The sequence below is a fragment of the Megalobrama amblycephala genome, linkage group LG21, assembly GCF_018812025.1.
Source record: "Megalobrama amblycephala isolate DHTTF-2021 linkage group LG21, ASM1881202v1, whole genome shotgun sequence".
NCBI lineage: Eukaryota > Metazoa > Chordata > Actinopteri > Cypriniformes > Xenocyprididae > Megalobrama > Megalobrama amblycephala.
In genome coordinates, this window is record NC_063064.1 from 7,627,366 (window position 1) to 7,652,236 (window position 24,871).

Consider the following 24,871-nt stretch of genomic DNA (forward strand, 5'->3'; position numbering starts at 1 on the left):
TGGTACAAAATGCATTACATTTACTACATAATTTACTACATGGCACAAACTGATTAGCTCAGCTGATTTTGCAGCCAAAGAGCTTGCTTGATCAACATTTAAATAGTCTGGTTTAGTGCCAGCTGTAAGCTGGTCCTGCAGTGCGCTGTTAGATCTCCTCTGAAACTCTCCACCTCCCCCAGTTCCACTTGTTTAGATCTGCTTCTGGATTTATGTATGCCTGTTTTTTCCCCCCACCAGTTCTCTTTTTAATCTAACTAAATTGCACGAAAAAAAAAAAAAAAAAAAAATCTTTACTTTACAGTGTGTTGTTACTTTTTTTCACACGAAAGTGTGAAAACTGATGGTCGAATTGAATTTTGCTGAGGAGGAACACTCAGGATCTTTTTTATGTCGTCTTACGTTTAAATAACTAAATTAATGCTAGGCCTGACTATGCTGTTAAAGCTACCTTGGGACACACCAACAAGTGACATTTCACCGGACGTTTTCCAGCTGGCTTATGTTATTGCGTAAGTTCTTAATGTTCCTTGCATATGGTCAATTGTGACTTTATCTGGGTCTATACTGTATATTCTTATTTCAGTATGACTTCATAGGGGCTATTCCGATCATAATTACTTCATCAGGGTCTATGCATTAAATCCATAACAACGGCTATTGTTTTTTTTGTTTTTTTTTAAAGCAAAAATACCTCTCAAAGGTTCTCAAAACAAAACAATGTTAAAACTTGGTTTAAAAAAATAAAGTAGGCATTATGTATTTTTGGATGATTGTTTATTGTAACGCAGGGTGTTTCAGAGAGATGGTGAGTAGGATCCAATTGCAACAAATATATGTTTATTATTCAAATGTAACAAAAGTAAATCCAGGCACAGGGACATGTAGGCAAAAACAAAGTAAATCCAAACACAGAGCAAGGCAGGCAAAACTGAACTGAAAACATCACATGTGTAACACGTACTAAGGAAAACAAGAGACAATGAACAAGGGAAACACTGGGGTATAAGTGCACAGGATAACAAGGGACAGGTGAGGGTAATGAATTGCTATGGAAACCTACAAGGGTAACTATGGAAACAAACAAGGCAGCAATGGAAACAAACTAAACACAGGAAGTGAACACCAGGAAAACCAGGAATAGAAAACACACTTCAAAATAAGTCCTTAAACACAAAACAGGGGAAATGAGACAGGAATTGTAACAGAAGCCCCCTTATTTAAGTAGCAGATTCCAGATGCTCCACAAACAGAAGCATGAGTCCAGGAGGGTGGTGGAGCAGAAGTGGATCAGGGAAGGGATGGAGAGCCAGGCCCCTGAGGAGGAAGAAGCCTGGGGGCGAGGGCAGAGCTGGTAAGCACCAAGGCAGAACAAAGGAGCAGGTGACCACCAAGGTGGAGAAGACGGAGCAGGAGATCACCAAAATAGAGCTTAAGACTACGGTGGAGTCGGCGGAGCTGAAGACCATGGTGTAACTGAAGACCATGTTGGAGCTGAAAGAACATGGTGGAACTTGCAGAACTGAAGACCATGGTGGAGCTGAATAACATAGTGGAACTGGCGGAGCTGAATAACATGGTGGAGCTGATGAGCATGGTTAAACTGGTGGAGCTGAAGACCATGGTGGAACCGGCAGAGCTGAAGAGCATTGTGGAGCTGAAGACCATGGTGGAACTGGCAGAGCTGAAGACCATGGTGGAGCTGAACAACATAGTGAAACTGGCGGAGCTGAAGACTATGGTGGAGTTGAAGAACATGGTGGAGATGAAGACCATGGTGTAGCTGGTGGAGCTGAAGACCATGGTGGAGTTGAAGAACATGGTGGAACTGAAGAACATGGTGGAGCTGAAGAACATGGTGGAACTGAAGACCATGGTGGAGCTGAAGACCATTGCGGAGCTGAAGACCAAGGCAGAGCTGAAGACCATGGTGGAGCTAAGGAAAATGGTGGAAACGGCAGAGCTGAAGACCATGGAAGAGCTGAAGACCATAGTGAGGCCGGCGGAACAGAGAAAGAGAGTCCAGAGAGTTCAGGGATGGCTTTAGTGGCCATGATAGGGGGCACAGAGAATCCAGAGACGGCCTCTATGGCCAGGGCCGGCGTGTACCTATAGGCAAACTAGGCAGCCGACAAGGTGTGACACCACAGTCAGGGTAGAAAGAAAGAGATTTAATATTTAATTGCATTTAATGTAAAGTTTTTAAACAGTATAATTTTATGACTCTAGACATTACTTTGTGAAGACTGTAGCATAATATAGTGACATAAGTTTTTTTACCCATATCAAAACAGTAGTCGTGTGTGTGGTTCTAGTGTTAATATTAAATGCAACCACTAGTACATAATACCACTGTACTAGTGTTTGCGTTATGCTTTTTTACATTGGAGAATGAAGGAAAAAAAAAAATCAGAAAACATGCTTATGTATGCTTTTATTTTGGAGCAATTTCATCAACAAAATCTTCAGTCTTTCACAAGCATCTTAAAATTGTTGAAATTAAAATTGTGAGTGTGAAGTGGGGGTGGCACGACTATGTTTTGCCTAGTGTGACAGTTGAGCTTGTGCCAGCTCTGTCTATGGCTGTGACAGGGCAGGCAGAGGGTTCAGAGATGGCCTCCTTGACCGTGACAGGAGTAGCTGCAGAAGGTCTCACTGCATCAGGAGGAACTGAGTGTGTGTGTGACCTAAACACACAAAATGGTGGTAGCCATCACAGGCAGTACAGATGACAGTGAAAGGACCTCCAAGCACGCTGGACTTGGGACAACAGGACTTGCAAGTGCTGAGATCACTGGACTTGGGACTACCAAACTTGGGACCACCAGACTTGGTGCGCGGGGAACACCGGATTTGGGAATTGCTATGTAAACTTAACAAGGGTAACTATAGAAACAAACAAGGCAGCTATGGAAACAAACTAAACACTGGAAGTGAAAGAATACGCTTCAAAATAAGAGTCCTTAATCACAAAACAGAGTTTTTGTTTTTGGAGTTTGGAGACAACAACAACAAAAATCACCATCCCCATCTAATTAAATGTACCATTATGTTACTTTTATAATTACATCTGGGTTCAAGTCAAAACTCAAGTATAAAAACCTCTGTTATATTTTAATGCATGCTCCAAAGTCCGGAGCTGGTTCAGTCTACTGAAGGTATTTTTCCGCAGTGATAATACCCAGCCATGGCCTGACGGAAAGCTTTATAAATGACTGAGTTTTGAGAACATATCAGCCCACCACCTCTGTCAGCCTGACCACCGTCTCTGTTCAAGTCCCCCAGACATGTCCACTGGTCTTTGAAAGCATAGGACACACACCACTTAGAATGATCCTCGTAGCTTCTGAACATCTGAGGTCCTGGGAGACAAACTCTGTTAATGTTCATCACGTGCCGGGGAAGTGAGCAGTTAGAGGGGAGTCGGTGTGCCTGGTGCAGCCATGATTCCACCAGCAGATCTGTCCCTAATGCTTGAGCCACCCAACCTGTGTAAATATCTGTAGAGAATGTTTGACATTTAGCATGGAATTAGTGTCTTATTATCCTGAAACTCTGTTTTATGCTAAAAGAATAGTTAATCTAAAACTTTTCACCCAAAAAATGTTGTCATCATTTACCCTCATAATGTAAGAGGTAACACTTTACTTAAAGCCTTTATATATAATGCATCATAAAAGTATTTTGATGCATTAGTTATGCCTTGTAGGTCTTATGAATAATTGTAACCACAGTTTTGATTTTACAACAACTGTGTTGCATTATACTTTATTTCAGTTTTATTTTTTTAAGGTTAAGTTTATGTTTAGTATATGATTTATATTTAACAGCTTTGTTTATATGCAAATATCTCTAAACATATTTCTGTTAAATTAATACGTGTATATAGCATGATGTTGAGTAGTGTAACATTGTAGTAATATACTGTCTATAAGAATGTATGTGAATGAAAAAACTCCAGAAATCATGAAAGGTTGAACTTGAGTCTTGTACATGGTTACATAATAAATGTAAATAGTTGCTTACGCATGGTGATGCACTTTGGAATAATGTAATGTCAATAAACTGCTATGTTGGGCCACCGGTCTAAATATGCAGAAGAGTTTTTGAATTTTAGAGCTCTCACCATCCACATAGTTGTGTGATTTGGCAAAACTGAAAAAAGTTTGTCCTCCAACTGATTTCAGCTTCTGCAGACTCTTCCTGTTTTTCAAGGCTGGTGTTTTACCATCACAAATTTGTGCCATTTCTGCAATATCGGGGCGAAATGCCACAGGGACAGAGCAGTTGTACATACGTGGATTAAGATATGCTAACTGCCATGCTGTTAAGAGAGAGGAATACTTATTTCAGACTTGTGAGCACTAAATGATACCACTCTTTAAATCAAACAAATCTTATATGTGACCCTGGACCACAAAACCAGTCATAAGTGTAAATTTTTTTTAAACTGAGGTTTATACATCATCTGAAAGCTGAATAAATAAGGAGAATATTTGGCCGAGATACAGCTATTTGAAAATCTGTAATCTGAGGGTGCAAAAAAATAAAAATATTAAGAAAATCACCTTTAAAGTTGTCCAAATGAAGTCCTTAGCAATGCATATTACATACAAAAATATTTTTTTTTATATATTTACAGTAGGAAATTTACAAAATATCTTCATAGAACATGATCTTTACTTAATATCCTAATGATTTTAGGCTATTGCTACAAATATACCCGTGCGACTTGGTTTTATGGTCCAGGGTCACATATAATAAGCATTGCATGTGCTCACATATTTGAGGGAACTGTGTATAGTTGTATGTAATACAGAGCAGAGTCTGGCCGTAGTATTTTCCTGTAGTTGGGTAACTGTAATTTCTCTCTGGAAATGGAGGAAAATGAGGAACACTGTGTGTGAGCCAAAATCCCTGAGACTGGTCAAACATCAGCACTCCTGCAGAAACCATACACATGGCAATACAGTTAGTCGTAAATCCTCATGTAGTTGGATACATCTTTACATGTTTCATCTAGCACAAAACCTTGTTTCTCCATAACTGATTACTCACATGGACCAAGCAAATCTGAAGCCTACTATTTTAATGTTAGTAAAAGGAGAGCTGGAGTGAATTTTAATTTGGATTTAAGTCAATAAATTAAGTCTATGAAAAACAAAAGAAGTATTTTTAAAAAGATTTTAGCATGTTGTTGCATGACGTTGCCTGGGTATTTAATGAGTTACTTAAAGTCTTCCTGTAGTCAATAATTTTAACCCTTAAAACTCATCTTTGATCACCAAAATTACATATTTAAACATTTTTTTCATGTGGAAAAAAAATCTCCATGCCTTAAAATAGCTTGAATGTAACTGAATGTAATGTGTACGTGGATCTATGAATATGCTAATTAGCCCCACCTCCACTCACTTGCACGAGCTCAGAGATCCACTCGGTCAACTTACTGAGGTCAACGCTGCTCGATGGTATCACTTTTTACAACGTCAGACGTCAAGACGATAATTAATATGATTAGCCTTTTGCTTGACTTCCTTATCAAACGGCTGCTAATAATGTGTTGCTAAAGCTACACAAACCATATTCCCGTTTGCCATCTCAGAGTCAGACAGCTGCCTTTTAAAAATCAGCATCCTTAGAAATGCTTTGAACAACTTAGAACGTCAGTGGAGAAAGGCATATAGTTCATCATAACATCGTAATATACATCATAACACCCACTATATTACTAAATCTATCCGATTTTTCATATCAACAGAAAAATATACCGGGATAACCTGGCTTCTCTTGAGACTCCACTGCTTCAGAGCAGTCATATAGTTAATGATATGCTAAAGCCTGCCGGCACATTGACACGACTGGTTACACAGTAGTTCGTGACATCACAAACACCAGTGATTTCAAACCGTGTTTTTGAAACCATCTTTAGATCTCTGCAGTTTTAAAGTGAAAATGCTCAGCAATGGTGATGACTTATAAATTTGCACATGGTTTGTCTTAAAGCATATTAAAACCCCACATAGGCATACAAACAACATTAAAAACTTGATTTTCACCACAGGGAGACTTTAAGTTGGTTTTGAGAATATGCAAAGAGTAAGAATATATCTGTCATGACATCTTTCAGTTTGGCATGGTAAGGATATGACAATGTTTATGTTTGGTCTTGGTGGAACTGATCTGCTACACTGCTGCTGCTGCTGCAAAGCAAGTACAGGATTTGCTACTGCCAATTCATACACAGACATGTTGCTGCTGTACAATAGCATACATGAATTACCCGTGGCAGATATATGTGTAGATACATGTTCAGATACAGGGTATCTGAAAGTGTTCTGCAGTATTTGAAGGTTGAGCAGTGAGCTCATTGGCTACTGAAACAACAGGAATCAATCAGCTGTGCTCTATAGAGAATTATATGAATGCAGATTGACTTAAGGATCAGCCTGTGCCATCTAGACTTTCATGACTGAACTTTGTATTCATTTATTGCAATAATGCCAACTTGCTTTAAAGGAGTGATTAGAAAATGTAAAAAAAAAAAAAAAAAAAAAAAATGTCCTAAACAATTTATGACATTTTGTCAAAAACTCAACTTAACAGGCATTCCCTTTGTGCCATAACTCTGAATGAGTTGAGACAGGTCAGTATTAAGTGACAAACATCCAAACTCTAAAATTGTTTTTGGAGACTGTAAATACACTCCTGTCCTGTTCAAAAGTTTGGGGTTAGTATGATATTTTCAATTAATACTTTTATTCAGCAACGGTGCATTAAAGATAAAATGCCTTTATATTGTTACAAAAGATTTCTATTTAAAATAAATGGTGTTCTTTTAAACTTTCTATTCATCAAAGAATCCTGAAAAAATTATCATGGTTTCCACTAAAATATTAAGCAGTAAAACTGTTTTTACATTAATAATACAAGTAAATGTTTCTTGAGCACCAAATAAGCATATTAGAATGATTTCTAAGTTGATTAGAAAAATTCAGCTTTGCCATTACAGGAATGAATCATATTTTAAAATAGAAAACAGTGTTTTTATTGTAATGATGTCTTTTTTTTTTCTTTTTTTTTTTACTGTATTTTAAGACAATTCTTTCAACATTAACAAATCTTACTGACTCCAAACCTTTGAAATGTAGAGTGTATGTTGTATACTGTATATGTTGCCACCTGAAAGGGTTAGTTCACCCAAAAATGAAAATAATGTCATTTATTACTCACCCTCATGCCGTTCCACACCCGTAAGACCTTCGTTCATTTTCGGAACACAATTAAGATATTTTTGTTGAAATCCGACGGCTCAGTAAGGCCTCCATAGCCAGCAATGACATTTCCTCTCTCAAGATCCATTAATGTACTAAAAACATATTTAAATCAGTTCATGTGAGTTCGTTGGTTCAATATTAATATTATAAAGCGACAAGAATATTTTTGGTGCACCAAAAAAAATAAAATAAAATAACGACTTATATAGTGATGGCCGATTTCAAAACACTGCTTCAGGAAGCTTCGGAGCGTTATGAATCATGATTCGAATCGCATGTCAAACCGCCAAACTGCTGAAATCACGTGACTTTGGCGCTCCGAACCGCTGATTCAACACGCTGATTCATAACGCTCCGAAGCTTCATAAAGCAGTGTTTTGAAATCGGGCATCACTATATAAGTCGTTATTTTGTTTTTTTGGCGCTCCAAAAATATTCTCGTCGCTTTATAATATTAATATTGAACCACTGTACTCACATGAACTGATTTAAATATGTTTTTAGTACATTAATGGATCTTGAGAGAGGAAATGTCATTGCTGGCTATGCAGGCCTTGCCGAGCCATCGGATTTCAACAAAAATATCTTAATTTGCATTCCGAAGATGAACGAAGGTCTTACGGGTGTGGAACGGCATGAGGGTGAGTAATAAATGACATTATTTTCATTTTTGAGTGAACTAACCATTTAACACATTATTAGTGAGTATTTACATAAATGTACCTTTTGTATGTCCATACTTGCTTGGGTACTTCAGCTCTGGTGGTGCGTCATTGTAAAGCATATAGACTGAGCTGTTGGACTGAAAAGTGAAAGTACAGTAATCTGTGTGCAATACAGTGTCTATACAGTGTTATTAATGCACAATACAGTATAACATCAGTGAAAGAATTAAAAGATTTGTAGTGTCTCTTAACCCTCTATGGTACGGTGTTGCCTCAAGGCAACATGGTCTATTTTAGTTTGTTTTTAATAAAATAAAGCACAAATTGATTGATCAAGCATATCTCAGGACAGAATAACTCAAATACTAATCAATAAAAGTGCAAAAAAGACCAAAACATGACCAACAGGGGTCCATTTTGTGTCCTGTTTCAGCACATGTGCACATATCACATAACTCCATATTTTCTCCATTGAAAAGTGTTTTTTCACTTGTTTGTAACCATTTAATCACCCACAAAAAATATGAGTCACCTTCACTGGCAAGTAAAGAAGTATTTTTAAGTAATTTACATTATATATCATCAAAAGTTTTAGAGAAAATTTCAAAAAACTGTGTGTTGCCTCAAGGCAACATCGTACCATAATGGAATCGCATAAGGCCATACAGCCATAATAGGTTTCAATACAAATGTATCATATTTGTAAGGAAAAGAGTTAGAATTATCTAAATATGTTGGCATTTTCACATGATTTTGTAATGTACTTATAAGAATACTAATTCACATACTATATCTGCATATATTATGATCTGCACATTTTCTATAGCACTTCAGAAACATATAAAACACAGGTAACACTGGCAGCTGATGAGGGTGAGTATGAGGAGTTAATGAGGGGTCATACTGTAATGAGGAAGATGAAATCATAGTGACAATCCATCAGGGAGATACTGAGGGTGAGAGAGAAGATGGAGATGAGGATGAAGATGGATATGATAATTTAATATAATAACATAAAGATATGATGGTTTGGTAATACTTGCGTTCCACTATGGTACAATGTTGCCTGAGGGCAACAGCTGGATATAAAATGTTACTTTTTATTAAATATGAAACTTTTAATACATTAAAAACTAGATAAATTTGTTTGTTTAAGTGTCTAGTTAAAGAAATGAATGTTTTCAATAAATATATTTCTTTTTTCTACATGAAAATGCCAAATGTTTAAATTTTTCCATTGTGGTACAATGTTGCCTCGAGGCAACAAACTTATAAAAATTAAATACATTTAAAAATTATGAAAATGTTTATTGATATTGTTAAAGTGTCCAATTTTAAGCAGGAAAAACAACACAAATAATTTTTTCCTCATCGATATCATATTGCGTACCATAGAGGGTTAATAAACTTTTGAAACAATCGTTAGGAACAGCAAAGAGCAATGGATGAGGATTGTAATTAGTATTCAAAGAGCTTCTTACTGTATATCCAGAGTAAAGCTGGGTCAGTGTTCTGCCTACAGCTCCTTTACTGCTGTTGATTGTATGTTTACTCATCTGAAAATCCATGACGGATGGATCCAGATACATGTAATCTACTCCACTTCCCTTAACCTCCATCTTGTAAATGGGAAGTTTGTAAATAACAAACCTTTTAAAATAATATAAGAGAGTTACAATAGCAAAACAGTAGTAAAACATTGCTGTACATAACACTTTACAGAGAATAGCTATAAGATCAATGTCAACAACAACTATCGAATTCGTTATCATAAACTAAGCCTAAAGCAAAGATTTGAACCTACCAGTCAACCGGCTGGCCATCCTCATTTAAGCAGGATATCACTGCCTCTGAGAAACTGATCCAAATCATCCAGATACACACACAGAGTTGAAACAACATGAACATTTCAGTTTGTGATTCAAAGCGAATCAAACATTTCCTGTTTAAAATAAAACAGAGAAAGCTGTTTTCACTAGTATTCCGAGCTGACAAATCAAAAAAGCTGCTCTAATGTAAGAAAGAGGAAGTTTGTCTCATGACCGATATCATGCAGCTGTAATCTAGAGACAGAGAAGCAGTATTCAGTAGTTTTCTCTGCTTATGGAAGAGACTGGGAAAGTCTGTTTGTTTAGAAATGTATAATCAGAATTTTGGCTGTTCTAGAGTTCATCACTAACAGTGTTGGGAGAAAAGTTACAATATTGCATTAAAAAGTAACTAATTGCGTTACTTAGTTACTTTTTATGAAAAGTAACGTGTTACGTTACTTTTGCGTTACTTTTTCTCACCTGGGCTGGGTTTGCTTGTTTGATTTCACACCAAAAATTAAATGAATAAACCTCAGGCTGAAGGAAATGCATATTTATGCCTGGATTCACTATTCGCTATTTACCATTCTGGATTCGCAAGTTCTAATGCCCATTCAGTCTTAATGGTTATAGTAAAACAAACTTAGCTTGCTGTCCTCGAAGGAAGCTTGAACCTGAGGCTTGGCTCGAACTCCGAGTTAAACCCCCTATAACAGTACTGCGTAGAGTGATAATAAGAAAAATAGAGGAGGAGATGGGGAGGAGGAGGGATGCTGGAAGAATTGTCTCTGGGATGACGCAGTGACTGCTGCTTATATACGCTCGTAATGATGATTGACAGGACTGAATGTTTAGGCTCCTCCCGAACTTACGTTTGGAACTACATTTAAAGAAGAATAGTATACAGGAGAAGGAAGTTCAACACTCTTATTTCTAAATCTAATCTAAAGTAATTTTTGCTTTTTAGTATGGTTGAATTAGATCATTGAAGGTCAGCAGCAAAGACATTGGTAAATAAAGTGAGATTAAATACATAAACAATATTTGTGTAATTTAATATAGTTAATTATTACAGGTTTTCTGAGAATGCAATTCTGAGATTGCATTTCACTGTTTTTATTCATTTTGAGGAATACTGAATGTTTTCGTGCAAGTGAGATGAGTAAATGTTCACATTTAGCTTAGAACTACCATACCCATCATGTTCACACAGCGCACACAATACCTCTGCACTTTATTTCTCTCAACATGGGGACAGGAGAGCTGTCAGTCAATAAATGTGAAAAAGTAACTTGAGTTACTTATTTAAAAAAATAACTTAGATATTTTGTTGTAAATTGAAAAAGTAATGCGATATTTTACTAGTTACTTGAAAAAGTAATCTGATTACGTAACTCAAGTAATGCGTTACCCCCAACATTGATCACTAAACTATGTAAATTAAGGTAAATTAATAAGTAGATATTTGTTGAACTTTGGTTTAGGGGTGATAGGAGGACAGTGGGCCAGATGAAATGTTGGGTTATAGATGGGGTGGAGAAGGACGTGACTGTGGTCACTGTGTAAATTGAACAGGACAGGGGTAGAGGAGAGAGGTGGCTTGTTTTGGAAGGTTACCAGCAAATCAGAATCTCTGTACAGATTATGGAGGTGGGGCATCATTGAGCATTTGGACCCACTGCAAATCAATAAAAATGCTACCTCCTTCAAAAACCTCCTCCAACTGTTGGTGCAGGCAGCAGTGAGCAGTGACATTTACAGTCATGGCCACTACCTCAAGTCAGGTAAATAAATTCAATTTTATTCATACTGTAGATGTGTGGATGTGTCATGCCAGCCTCTTTCATAAAAAGCTTTTCAGCTACATTTTTATTCAATAACGTGTCCCATGTAGAATGTGGAGTTTGTGAGGACCGGTTATGGGAAGAATATGGTTAAAGTTCTTCACATCCGCCGTGAAGGGACTCATCACCACATTACTGAGCTGATTGCAAATGTTCAGTTAACCCTGAAGACCCACAAAGACTATCTGACAGGAGACAACTCTGATATCATCCCCACTGACACAATCAAAAACACTGTCCATGGTCTCGCCAAAATTAAAGGAGTAAGTCTTTTTGTTTGTTTATTTTAGCTCCTATAAGTGACTTGATTTATAGCTACATATTTATTTTTTCTCTCAAATATAGACAGAAACAAAATAAAAGGGTAACACTTTAGTATGGGGATCAAATCTCACTTTTAACTAGTTGCTTATTAGCTTGGATATTGGTTGTTTATTAGTACTTATAAAGCACATATTAATGCCTTCTTCTGCATGACCATATTCTACATGCTTAAATCCTGCCCCATACCTAAACTTAAACACTACAATAACTACCTTACTAACTATTACTAAGCAGTAAATAAGAGTTTGAATTGCCACAATAAAAGAGTTTATTGAGGCAAAAGCCGTAGTTAATAGTGAATTTGTGCTCCCCATACTAAAGTGTTACCAACAAAATGTTTTACGAAAATGATCAATTAGCTTGGTTTTGATGAAGACAAATATTTAATATGACTGAATCAACTTGATTTTATTAGGTTACACCAATAGATCATTTTAGTATATTTGTTTTTTATGTTTATAAATGTTTAGTAAATCAACTTAATCATCTTAAATAGATTTAATCATCAATTTAATCATCTTAATAATGTTTTGTTGTTTTAAGACATGACTCTATAAGAATATTTCTGCTCTTGCAGATCAAGACTATTGAGGGCTTTGGCCTGGATATCTGTGAACATTTCCTCACAGCATTCAATCATGTCACAAGAGTGAGGGTCACCATTGATGAAGTCCCCTGGAAGAGACTGGAAAAGGTGTTGTGTTACTGTCATTGTATTTATATTTAATAATTTAGCAGACACTTTCATTAAAATTACTTACAAATGAGGAATATCACAAGCAATTTATTATACAAAAGTCAACAAGTACTGCAAAGCTGCCACAAGAGTAAACTAGAGTAGTACCAAAGTTAGAGAAGTTCAGAGATTATATATATATATATATATATATATATATATATATATCCTCATCCAGTTCAAAATGTCTGAATCGCAAGAAGAAATAAATACAAGCTGGGATGGTGGGTTGCCAAGTTAGAAGGACAGTTATAGCTGTGTATATAGAAAATTTTGTTTGCTTTTATTACTGGGCCCAGTGATGTAGTCTAATATAGATAAGAGTAGAGGATTAAGCGCTGAACCCTGAGGTACCCCAGGGTAAGCTGACATAGCTTTGGACACTTTGGTTGTTTGCGGAACCAGTACAGATTTAATGTGATAAGCTACACCTGTAGTAACTCTGCACCTGTGTGAACTTAAATGGAACTTCATACATCCACTAAGAATTATCTTGACACCACGAAATAGAAAAAATTACCAACAAAAGAGGTCAATTTTTCAGAAAAGCTGTAGCACTGAATTGTTTGCAGATGCCGTTTGGTAAATGTTTGATTTATATTATCGATTCGGTCCCACTTTATATTAAGTGGCCTGAACTACTATGTACTTACATTTAAATTAATCATTTGATACAATGCACTTATTGTGTACATACATGTTTTTACATTGTATTTATATTTTAAAAACACCTGCATGTAATTACATCTGTAATTAATTCATGTAATTACATTTATAACCCCTATCCTTAAACCTACCCATACCACCAAAGCTTTCCCTAACCTTACCCGTATCCCACCTCAATAGCAGCAAAAGTGTTTCGCAATTTAATGTAAACCCAATAAGCACATTGTACTTATTTTTTGATGTAAGTACAGTTAAGGCCACTTAATATAAAGTGGGACCATTGATTCTTATCAAATTAATTTGTTTTAAATACAATTTTTTATTATTATTTTTTTTAATTTCCATATATGAATGTGTGTTTAACAGAATGGAGTCGAACACACACATGCTTTTATCCACTGCCCTGAAGCCTGGCATTTCTGTGAGGTCGAACAAGATCTAAATAGTGAGTAAAAATGAGATTCTGAACTAGTGATGGTGGTTTGAAAGAAAACAATTGAGGAAAGAATATTGTTGCTGTATTTATGCAAATGAGTGTTTAAATTGATTTCTCTCAGTGACTCCAGTGATTCACAGCGGTCTAAAAGATATGAAGGTACTAAAAACTACTCAGTCTGGATTTGAGGGCTTTCTGCGGGACCGTTTCACCACTCTGACAGAGGCAAAGGACAGATTCTTCTGTACTTCAGTTTATGCAAGATGGCGCTACAACACTCATGTGAACGTGCCATTTGATGCTGCATGGTAAATGCAAAACTTTTAGACATGCTAACAAAATGCAAAACTTTTAGACATACCGTGATACATGTTATGTGTCATATACATACTGTACAATAAAAATGTCCTTGTAGGAAAACTGTTAAGGCCACCATCATTCAGAAGTTTGCGGGACCCTATGATCGTGGGGAATACTCTCCTTCTGTTCAGAAAACTCTGTATGATACACAACTTCTGGTACTTGACAGAATTCCACAGGCAAGTTAAACTGGTTTGTTTTGTGTGACTTTTGTTAGTGGTGTTTGCTAAGGTAAGGACTGTTTATACTTGGGGTTAGTGACTTGAACAAAGCCCTAAACCTATGCATGAGCTTGAGTGGCTTTCTGATTTATTACGTTACTCATTTATATACACTAGATATTAATATACTTAAAAGCAAATGTTTTTATGACATTTTCTCAATTATGTCTTGTCATCAATTGAATTCAATAGGTTGAGGAAATCGAGATAATTATGCCGAATCAGCATTATTTTGTCATTGACATGACAAAAATAGGACTCTCAAACAAGGATGAGGTGAGTGATAAAAAATCCTGGAAAAAGGCCTGTCTCACACACAGGTTATCAGTTCAGAATATACTTCTGTATTGACAGAACAAAGTTCAGAGTTCTCAGGCTCTGACAAAATCAGACTACTCTTAAAATGACTTTATTGCCAAATATCTACAAACCACACAAAAAGGCGAACGGGGAGTATGTTTTGTTACCCCAACTTAAGAGCATGAAGGGTATGTGGAGTTTTGCTTTGTATTTATATTTCAATTTATATCTCACGTTATTGTGCTTTCATTTCAGGTTTATCTTCCTCTCGATAATCCAGCAGGAAACATCACAGGCACTGTGCGCAGAAAACCACGAGCCAAAATGTAAAGACTGACAACATTCACAAACTAGACATCTCATATACACAAAACAAATAAAATCTATAAAGCAATCTAACATGATTATTTGTCAAAACATTCAACAAACTTAATTTTTGTTTTTTTTACAAATAGATTTTTTTGTGTAATCACACGAGCAAAATACATTTTACAAAAATATTCAAAAACATGAATAAATGAAAACTGTGGGTTAATAAACAGTGTTTTCATATTTATAACATCTTTTTTTAAAAAATACATTTCTATAGTTAACAAGGTTATTATGTTCTTCATAAGTAATTAAAATTGGTAAATTTGTAAAATTTTATATTTGAGATGAAAGGTGTTTACAGCAGTGGTTCTGGAGTACCCCCAACTGAATAACAATCATTATTAAAGGGATAGTTCAACCAAAAATGAAAATTTGATGTTTGTCTGCCTACCCCCAGCGCATCCAAGATGTAGGTGACTTTGTTTCTTCAGTGGAACACAAATGATGATTTTTAACTGCAACCGTTGCTGTCTGTCAGTCAAATAATGCGAGTGAATGGGAACTCTATCAATAAGAGTCGAAAAAACTTGCATAGACAAATCCAAATTAAACCCTGCGGCTCGTGACGACACATTGATGTCCTAAGACACAAAGCGAGAAACCGAACAGTATTTATATCATTTTTTACCTCTAAAACACCACAATGTCCAACTGCGTTCAGCACTCGCTTAGTGAGGTCTGATCGCGCTCTGACAACGGCAGCGATGTCTCGCGCTTATACTTCAATGAGTGCCAGACATATACTGTTCGGTTTCTCGCACAAACCGATCGTTTCGTATCTTAGGACATCAATGTGTCGTCACGAGCTGCAGGGTTTAATTTGGATTTGTCTATGCAAGTTTTTTTAACTCTTATTGATAGAGTTCCCATTCACTCGCATTATTTGACTGACAGACGGCAACGGTTGGAGTTAAAAATCATCATTTGTGTTCTAATGAAGAAACAAAGTCACCTACATCTTGGATGCGCTGGGGGTAAGCTGATAAACATCAAATTTTCATTTTTGGGTGAACTATCAGTTGGTTTCATCATCTTAGATTATAGACCCCTAATAAAGGTATCAACATTGAAGAAAAAAAAAGAAAACAGCATCAGATAAATATACCAATACATGCCAGTAATGTTTCTGGGTTTTAGTAGAACTGATTATTACATATGATTAAGCACCAAACATGCACAAAGGAAGTTAAACAGCACTGTAATGAGGACCAGGTAGTGGATTGTTTTAGCAATCTGAAAAAGCACCATTTATTGCAGGCTACACTCGCGTTTGTTTCCTCTTTTTAAAACACCCTGTATCACAAACTGCTTCAGATTTACAGTGTTTTCTATCTGTCAACAACAACCGTTCACCAATTCATCAGGAATCACATTGTTAGTTACAGAATGAAATAAATAAACAGAATTAATAGCAGCACAAAGCACTGTCATTCTGACAGGATTCCTGAAAACAAACCTCATGCGTTGAGCCTTTATCATCATTTTCAGTCATTTGATGATTTGTGCTGTCAATTTATCTCAACATACTTTTTATCTATTAAAACTGGAAAAACAAAAAAGGGAAATAAACACCAACAAGCTTATAAAATCAATGTTGTCAATCTCACTTCAAACATACTTCATGCAGTACACAGAAACATCTTAGTGTTTCATTTTTTCATTTCACATCACAGATCACATTATTAAACCAAGCAATTAATCTTAAAAGCAATAATGATTTATGTACAAGCACACAAAGTCAAATCTGAATGAACACACTGTTAAACATAGGTCAAATGAAAACTGTAAATGTGCCTGTACAGCAGAATGAGACCTTAAAAGCAATAAATTCACCATGTTTAATTATAAGATGCATAAAATGTATTAGTTCTGTCTGCAGTTACCCTGCACTTCCCTGCTATGATTGTCTTCCATGCGTCCACATGGCTGCAGCAGCTATGAGACGTTACTTTTTAAATGTTGGGTTTGGAGAGGCTTGACATGATACTCGTATATCTTCAGTGCAGGACCCAGTTTTATTGACAGTCCGGTCAGAACGTCATTACGAGTCATTAATAAAAGGGATTTGCCATCGATTTCCTGTAGGTGGCAGATGTTTTTAAGTTTAGCAAGCAAGTGAATAAATAAACACACAACATGAACATTATTGAATCCATCATACAACTTTAAAATCACAAGATTTATACTATGACTTTCTTATAAAATAGTTACGGCATGTGCTTGAGAATTGAAATTGTTGTCAAATGACCATATTTCATAAAATAATTGAGAGATAAACATGGAGGCGTAGTGCACATTAAAGTAAATTTTGTACATAGCTTGTAAAATTAGTTGATATAAAGTATATCATACATGTTTGAATTGTCAGTGTATAAAAACATATAAACTATTTGGCTAAAGATTAGCCATGGATTAATAAATAAAGTAACAAAGGGAAGCTGTGGGTTAAAACATGCCTAATAATGAGATAGACATTATCCTCAGATATGTAAATGCAACATTAGTCTTGTAGAGAAACAAATTAATGAAACAGACCATTTGGGAAAATCCAAGGAGAAAATGTCCCTGCAATTCTAATGTTTGAAATGTGGAATAATAATGTCTTAAGCCCTATTCGGATGGGATTAGTTTTACATGGGGAGGTGGAGTAATGTAATTTTACCTCTGTAATATTAATGGCCAATTCACACGGGATACGACATCTCAGTAAAACTAGCAGATTCCGGATACCATGTGCGCAAACACATACAATCTAAATATATAAACTACATATAACAGTTAGGTCCGGTCAAACGATTTATTAATTCAATTCTGATTGGATTATGATGGTAATAGGCACTTAGCTAAAGCTAAAATTAGTTTTGTGCCTCTGACAAGTGCTTTCGATCATCTTTTTGCTCTGAATATTATGTGGAAAATACCTGAGGTTTGCCATGCACAGACTTGTCCCACCACCTACAACACAACTGAATGTTTCTTCAAGTGCTTCCATTCTTGAAAAACTACTTTTAAACAGGAAGTGGTGGAATTTTACCGAAAATATATTTACAGCGGGTCTATTCAAACGGTATTAGTATTACCTGAGGTAATTATTCCGGACTTTTTTACAGAAGGTAAAAATGATTACTGAGATGGCACATTCGGACGGGACTAAAATCACAGAGAAGCTCTGGTAATAATTACTTTACCCCCACCTCCCCATGTAAAACTAAGACCGTCCGAATAGGGCTTTAGTTTGTTCAGTCCAATCAAGGATGTTTTGTGAAATTTCAGCTGTTTTTCTGTTATTCACATTTAGGAAGCATTTGATTCAAAGTGACTTAAAAGATTTTTTTTTTTAATAACTGTAATTTTCCTATTAAAGTACATGAACATATTCTGAGTATTAAATTGTATGCACTTAACTTGTTTATAGAGAGAGAGATAATGTCATGAATCTTTGTAGCAAATAACTGAGAACTTAGGAAAGTGAAAATGAATCCTTACCTGATCTTGGAAAGCGTTGGCTTGCTCCTCAAACCCTGTAGCTTTAAAGTAATTGACCACATCTGCTACAGCCCAGTGGGCGGGATCCGTAAGCTGCCCATTCTCCACAGAACTGTTAGGGAGTAAAAAATATTTAACTGATGCATTAGTATGATTTAACAAAATACTGTATGCCTATACAATCTTCAAAATCACTTTATAACACTTCACCACTTTCAAATAATCACTCCATTTGGCTTAAATCCGTTTCATGCGTGCTGCTAGATTTCACTAAAATAGGTGTCCAATCAGACATCGTTCTCTGCCTCTCTGCCTTATATACACCAGTGTATATTGATATCAGTTTGGCTGAAAGTTTTTGGATGGTGGGGTCATGGAGAAAGGGTGCATGTCAAATCACTTATTAAATTTGCACATAAGCTCTTGTTCAGGAAAATCTGCTTTGGTCAAATCAGTGTGGTAATAATATTCCGATCTTCTACAACTGACAGTGTGTGAATATTTAAAATAAAATCAGTGCTGATTATAAAATAAATTGGTAGCAGTTGTCATGCAAAACATTTATTTTCATCCAGTTGCCATGGCTCTACCCTTATGTAATAAATGAGAGGCCATCCAAACATCAACAGCTCCGCTGTCAGAGAAGGGGCAGAGAATTTCTTTGAACAGGATTTAGGTGGTATGGTGGCTCTCAGTAAGCAGCACTTTTCCCTCACAGCAAGAAGGTCCTCGGTTCGAGCCCCAGCTGAGCTAGGAGTTCCTTCTGTGTTGAGTTTGCGTGCTCTCAGTGTTTCCCCCACAATCCAAAGACAAACAGGCTAAGTGGATTGGATATGCTAAATTGGTTGTAAGAGTGTGTCCCAGCACTGGGCTTGTACAATTTAGTGCACTCTTAGTGCTTGGTTACGTCAAGAAGGCAATCTGACAACCAAATCCAATAATTCCACTGTGGTGACCACTAATGGGAGCAGCCAAAAGATGGTGATTTTTTTACAAGACACAAAATGAGGGCATTAAATGAACTAAGATTTATTTCCAAAAATTGTCCATTCATTAGAACCAGAATTTCTAATCCTTAAATTCCCTACTGATTTTCATCTCTACAGGAAAGCAACACCAACTTTGAGGATGGTTAAATAAATGGATTGTGAAGGTAAGTTCTACTTTCCGACTCTGACTTTTTTGTTTTTGTTTTGTTTTTGAAATAGGCCTATTAAAGTCATTCACTTAATGGGCCCAGGAAGAAAAATCATTGTACCAAGCTCAGGTTCATTTTAGAAACAGCTTTTATCAAGTGTATAAAACAGAAATATTTGATTTGGCTTCAATATTGATATTGTATACTCTAGACGTGCCGATACACGGTAATACGATAGATAGTCGTGCTATCGCTCTATATCAGCACGACTGTGATTCGGCCGTAGGTACTCACAAGAGTGCTGATATAGAGCCATATCACATGGCTACGAGTGTGATATTGTGTTTATACAACAGTTCGACGGCACAAGTGTGTAAATAAATAAGAAACAACAACGAAGTGTCTTTAAAAACCCTCTTTTGTGAGGAACTACTTCCTTCTGCCACAAATTCAAATCTCAAGTTGACAGTTTAACAGTTGAGCCTAAGCCTCTGTTACTAATTCTAAAATGTCACTTTAGAACTATGTAACAAAGAAGAGTTGCTTCATTGAAGCTTATTGCGCTATTTAGAGTAGATTATTATGAGAGAAAGAGAGAGAGAGATTGACTAAGTGAGTGCATTGTATGCATCTAGCTGATATTCTTCAGTTCAATCTTATATTCATAATCACCAAATCAGTTTCAGTGTACGCTGAGGAAAGGATATCTTTGTCCTTTTAACATTTAAGTTGATTTCCCATGACAGCGCTAGTCAATGCATGTCAGTTGCATCTTGTAAGATGTTTAAAGTAAAAACAATATCCTTGTTTACAACTTTGTTTCAGTCCTTTTTTAATGTTAAAGTTATTGCTGACTCACTCACTAATAAAGACAGTCTTTGGCGCCATCTAATGGCATATTAATGTAACTGAAGTCTAAAACCCAAAGTATACTTAATTTTTTTTACACATACATGAGCATATGTGCATAGTCGAACGCACAGCCTTGCAAAGTATACTTCATTTGACTCATACGTTTATCTTTGACTACCTTGTGAATCGACGGCCCCAGTGCACGGTTGCCACCTTGTGGATAAACTAATTACTGCAAAAAAAAAATTGAAATGCGCATGTGCGAACTGCACGTACGCGTAAAAAGTGAAGTATACTTTGAGCTTAAATCACTAATGGACCCTTTCTCAATACCAAATACGGCATGTTATTTATATAAAATATTATTTATTGAACAAAAATATTTAAATGAACAACAAAAGTCAGTATAACAGTAAGAAGTACAATAGGCAATAAACACAAGCAAACAGTTCAGTCAAATGTACAAAGGCAGTGCTCTAGTTAGTACAAGATTTAAGTAAATATAAAGTTATGAAACTTAATATACCCCTAAGCTAAATCGATTAGCTCTGGAACAAGTAACAGATTAACCCTCTATGGTACGGTGTTGCCTCCAGGCAACATGGTCTATTTTAGTTTGTTTTTATTAAAATAAGGCACCAATTGATTGATCAAAAGTGCAAAAAACCAAAACATGACCAACAGGGGTCCATTTTGTGTCCTGTTTCAGCACATGTGCACATGGCTCCATATTTTCTCCAATGAAAAGTGCTTTTTTCACTTGTTTGTATCCATTTAATCACCCACAAAAAATACGAGTCAGCTTCACTGGCAAGTAAAGAAGTATTTTCAAGAACTTTACATTATATATTATCAAATGTTTTAGAGAAAATAATAAAAAAACGGGGTGTTTTGTTAGTGTCCAATTTTAAGCAGGAAAAACAAAACAATTTTTTTTCCTCATTGATATCATATTGCATACCTAAGACCAAAGATTGCCCGCTTGATATACCCAAAATGTATTACACACCTTATGTTTAAACACTATCTACATAAGAGTCAGCGGCAAATTCCCGAAGGACTGGCCAAGATGAAGCTGCTCTCTGAGGGGAAAATGCTGAATGGTTGCTGATGGCCTGGAGCTCACATCTCCGAAAGCGTCTAAACAAATGTTCAAATAAGTGCTATGTTTGCATATAAATCACATATTTGATGTCTAAACAACTACATTCTCACCTAAAAACCTCTTAAAACAACATTCCGTGACACAATAACAGTAGTTTCTGTAAAAATATGGTGGGTTTCCTCATCCGCCATGACACTCGCTGTGAGAATGCTGACAGAGGAGTGATTTAAATTGTGAAATGGTTCCCATGGTGATACTGGTTGAATATCGCATGGCTGGAAAGACCTCTCAGCCAATCAGATTTGAGAACCAGAAGGAACTGTTGTATAAATCACAATTAACATGCACGGCATATTATCGTAAGCACTTCAAAATATGTGAATAATACCTTATTTCGTTTTTTGGAGTGCATTTTAAGAATAACTTCCTATCAGCCGGTTATATTTCCAACACCGTGTGTATGCTTTAAGATTTCAGCAGTATGGTGGTTTGACAAGCAATCTGAATCATGATTCGATACACTGATTCATAACGCTCCAACGCTTCCTGAAGCAGTGTTTTGAAATCGGCCATCACTATATAAGTCATTATTTTGTTTTTTTTGGCGCACCAAAAATATTCTCGTCGCTTTATAATATTAATATTGAACCACTGTACTCACATGAACTGATTTAAATATGTGTTTAGTACATTAATGGATCTTGAGAGTGGAAATGTCATTGCTGGCTATGCAGGCCTCACAGAGCCATCGGATTTCAACTAAAATATCTTCATTTGCGTTCCGAAGATTAACGAAGGTCTTACCGGTGTGGAACGACATGAGGGTGAGTAATAAATGACAGAATTTTCATTTTTGGGTGAACTAACCCTTTTAGATAATCTAACACATCTAAGTGTAAAAATGTAAAATAAAAGTACACTTCCATAAAAAAAATTATTTAGTTGTACTTGTAGTACACTTGAACCCATCTTTCATACACAGTGTACTAAAAGTGGTAACTAAATACATTTTTTAATACAGAGATAGTATGTTAAAAGCATGTTTTAGTTCATATTCATGGTGTCTCAAAATAGCACAGTTGAGTACACTTAGATGTTCTTAAATTATCTTAATATTGGTATCTTATTATCTTTTTAGTATATTAAGTACACAATTAGCGCATGGAAATAGAGCACTTTAAGTACATTTTGGAAATGTACTTTTTTTTAACCTGGGCTAACAGTTGTATGTTTATTAACTAACGTTAACAAAGAATAATAACTACTGTAACAAATGTAGCTATTTCTCATTGTTAGTTAATGTTGGTTAATGCATTAGCTAGCTAATGTTAACTTAATGTTCTGTATAGTTCTTTTGCACTTTAATCTGTTTGAAAAATTTGTTTACTTTACAGACTAGATGTTTTATTGTATTTAAATGTTCATAGTTCTTTTTGTTATAAGAAAAAAGTTTTTAAACCTGTTAGAGAAAAACATTTTTTTTGTAACTTAATTTAATAACGTGATAATACAATATACCGTGATAAAAGCATCAGCAATTATTGTTACATGGAAATTTGATATCGTCACATGCCTAGTGTACACTTACCTTTTGGTGTCCACTGACCCATTTTCCTTGGCTTCCATGACTGCTGGATTAAAAAAAATCTCAATTGATTCCGGTTCAATACATCAAATTATAGTCAATCATCACAAGCTCCTGTTGTAGTTCTCTAAGATATACCATAGTATGGGAGATGCTCTATTATAATTGAAACATTCAGTTCATATTTGCAAATTCTAATTAAATGAACAGATGCTCTCCTTTGATATGAACACTAATAAATATCTTAATCTGATCAGCAACTGATCTATCGCTCACCTGTTTGTCAGAGAGGTGAGACTGCTCTATTCCATTAGATGTGTTCAGTTGTATCCTCATGGCCTGCTCATTCCCTCTTCATCATCAGTCTCCTGCTGTGCAAAACTGCCCCATTTTCCATAAACTTACACAAACCGCCAAGTTTCTGAATAAATCTTGGTGTAGTCACAGATCTGATTCTGCAAAATAAAATAATAAAAGATCTGAGCAATACAATAAATGATCAAGCATTCTTTCACTTTACTTAACTGATATTTTAAGCACTGCGATCTTTCATGAGTAATAAACCTAAAAGTTCAGGACAAAAAAAAAAAGACATGTAAAATAGAGAAAACTAGAGGAAATACATTGTAAACATAGATAATCTGTCAGAAAATAAGTCACATTATTAACAAATATAATTTATTAATATTCTCATTATCATACAAAGAACCTCATTGCTGAAAAACAAGCGTCTAAGTTTGAGAACAACCAAATTACATGAGGAAAAACATCACAAATAAGGGAAACTAAAGCGTTTTCCTTGCTCGTTTGACAGGTTCCGTGTCTTTGAAGAGAAACGCGATAAACAAAATGACAGCCATCATTTTTAATATAGATAAGCGATTTTTAATTATAAATAAAACATCTAATAATTTATTATCAATAAAGTATTCTTGATTTTTAATAACTGAAAAATACCGTATGAAATATACATTTAGTCTTGCTATAAATATATGTAACTATCACTGAAGCTGTAATCTGACAGGCTAAACAGAAGTATTTTTTTAACAAAACATATATTTAATATATTACAAGTATTTTTATGATAAATTTCAACAGTGTGATGATTAATAAAGCAGATGATGAACTCATTAGCCAGCTAGCTTCCTTTAACTCCACATTTATGACAATTACCGTCATTCTAAGAAAACAAAACGACACTTTCCAATTGTTTGGATGAAAAGCTTTTATCTTACCAATTTGTTTTATGATTGGATGATTTATGTAGATGGGTTGGATGTTATTGATTCCCGATCATTGGAACAATATTACGCTTTTCCCCCAGCACAATCCGACAAATGCAGGAACGGGGGATCATGGGTAATGTAGTCTCGAACGATGGGAAATGTAGTTGTTCACAAGCATGGCTAGATTTAAATCAACCAGTTTTTTTTTTTTTTTTTTTTTTTTTTACCTGAGAAATCAATGCAGTCTGTTTTACTATCAATTCCAGTTGATTTTTATCGAGGATATAAAAAATATTTCACAAAATATTTCACAAAAACAAATGCATTTTTCTCTGCAATTCCACTTCTTGTAAAAAAAATAAAATAAAAAAAATGTTACAACAGGCTTCTAACACCAACTAAAATGCTTTAACATACTACATGTGTAGTAGGTAGCCTATATTATCATACTAGGGCTTAATTTAAGT

The 24,871-nt window shown here is 35.5% G+C and overlaps 4 protein-coding genes across 5 annotated transcripts; 1 reads left to right on the plus strand and 3 right to left on the minus strand.

Annotated features, from left to right (window-relative positions):
• Window positions 1-760: 760 nt before the first annotated feature.
• LOC125256682 lies at window positions 761-2,268 on the minus strand. The gene is made up of 2 exons (XM_048172872.1): window positions 1,939-2,268; window positions 761-1,902 (listed from the first exon to the last, which is right to left on the minus strand). Exons 1-2 carry the CDS (start codon window positions 1,990-1,992, stop codon window positions 1,291-1,293), a joined length of 666 nt encoding a protein of 221 aa, XP_048028829.1. The 5' UTR covers window positions 1,993-2,268; the 3' UTR covers window positions 761-1,290.
• A 149-nt stretch (window positions 2,269-2,417) lies between these two features.
• Window positions 2,418-9,984, minus strand: dnase2b (deoxyribonuclease II beta). The gene is made up of 6 exons (XM_048172871.1): window positions 9,747-9,984; window positions 9,424-9,592; window positions 8,001-8,079; window positions 4,782-4,943; window positions 4,127-4,324; window positions 2,418-3,500 (listed from the first exon to the last, which is right to left on the minus strand). Exons 1-6 carry the CDS (start codon window positions 9,848-9,850, stop codon window positions 3,145-3,147), a joined length of 1,068 nt encoding a protein of 355 aa, XP_048028828.1. The 5' UTR covers window positions 9,851-9,984; the 3' UTR covers window positions 2,418-3,144.
• A 1,402-nt stretch (window positions 9,985-11,386) lies between these two features.
• On the plus strand, window positions 11,387-15,179 carry uox (urate oxidase). The gene is made up of 8 exons (XM_048173409.1): window positions 11,387-11,537; window positions 11,648-11,860; window positions 12,499-12,615; window positions 13,690-13,768; window positions 13,881-14,067; window positions 14,175-14,298; window positions 14,533-14,616; window positions 14,896-15,179. The coding sequence occupies exons 1-8, from the start codon at window positions 11,517-11,519 to the stop codon at window positions 14,968-14,970; spliced, it is 900 nt and encodes a 299-aa protein (XP_048029366.1). The 5' UTR covers window positions 11,387-11,516; the 3' UTR covers window positions 14,971-15,179.
• Window positions 15,180-16,130: 951 nt separating this feature from the next.
• On the minus strand, window positions 16,131-24,551 carry samd13 (sterile alpha motif domain containing 13). Of its 2 annotated transcripts, XM_048172507.1 has the most exons (5): window positions 24,414-24,551; window positions 23,455-23,633; window positions 23,182-23,224; window positions 18,499-18,610; window positions 16,131-17,091 (listed from the first exon to the last, which is right to left on the minus strand). In XM_048172507.1, the coding sequence occupies exons 3-5, from the start codon at window positions 23,217-23,219 to the stop codon at window positions 16,948-16,950; spliced, it is 294 nt and encodes a 97-aa protein (XP_048028464.1). In that variant the 5' UTR covers window positions 23,220-23,224; window positions 23,455-23,633; window positions 24,414-24,551; the 3' UTR covers window positions 16,131-16,947. The 2 variants fall into 2 exon arrangements, with proteins under 2 accessions (XP_048028464.1, XP_048028465.1); XM_048172508.1 differs by lacking the exon at window positions 24,414-24,551 and having other exon boundaries at window positions 23,182-23,221.
• Window positions 24,552-24,871: the final 320 nt, after the last annotated feature.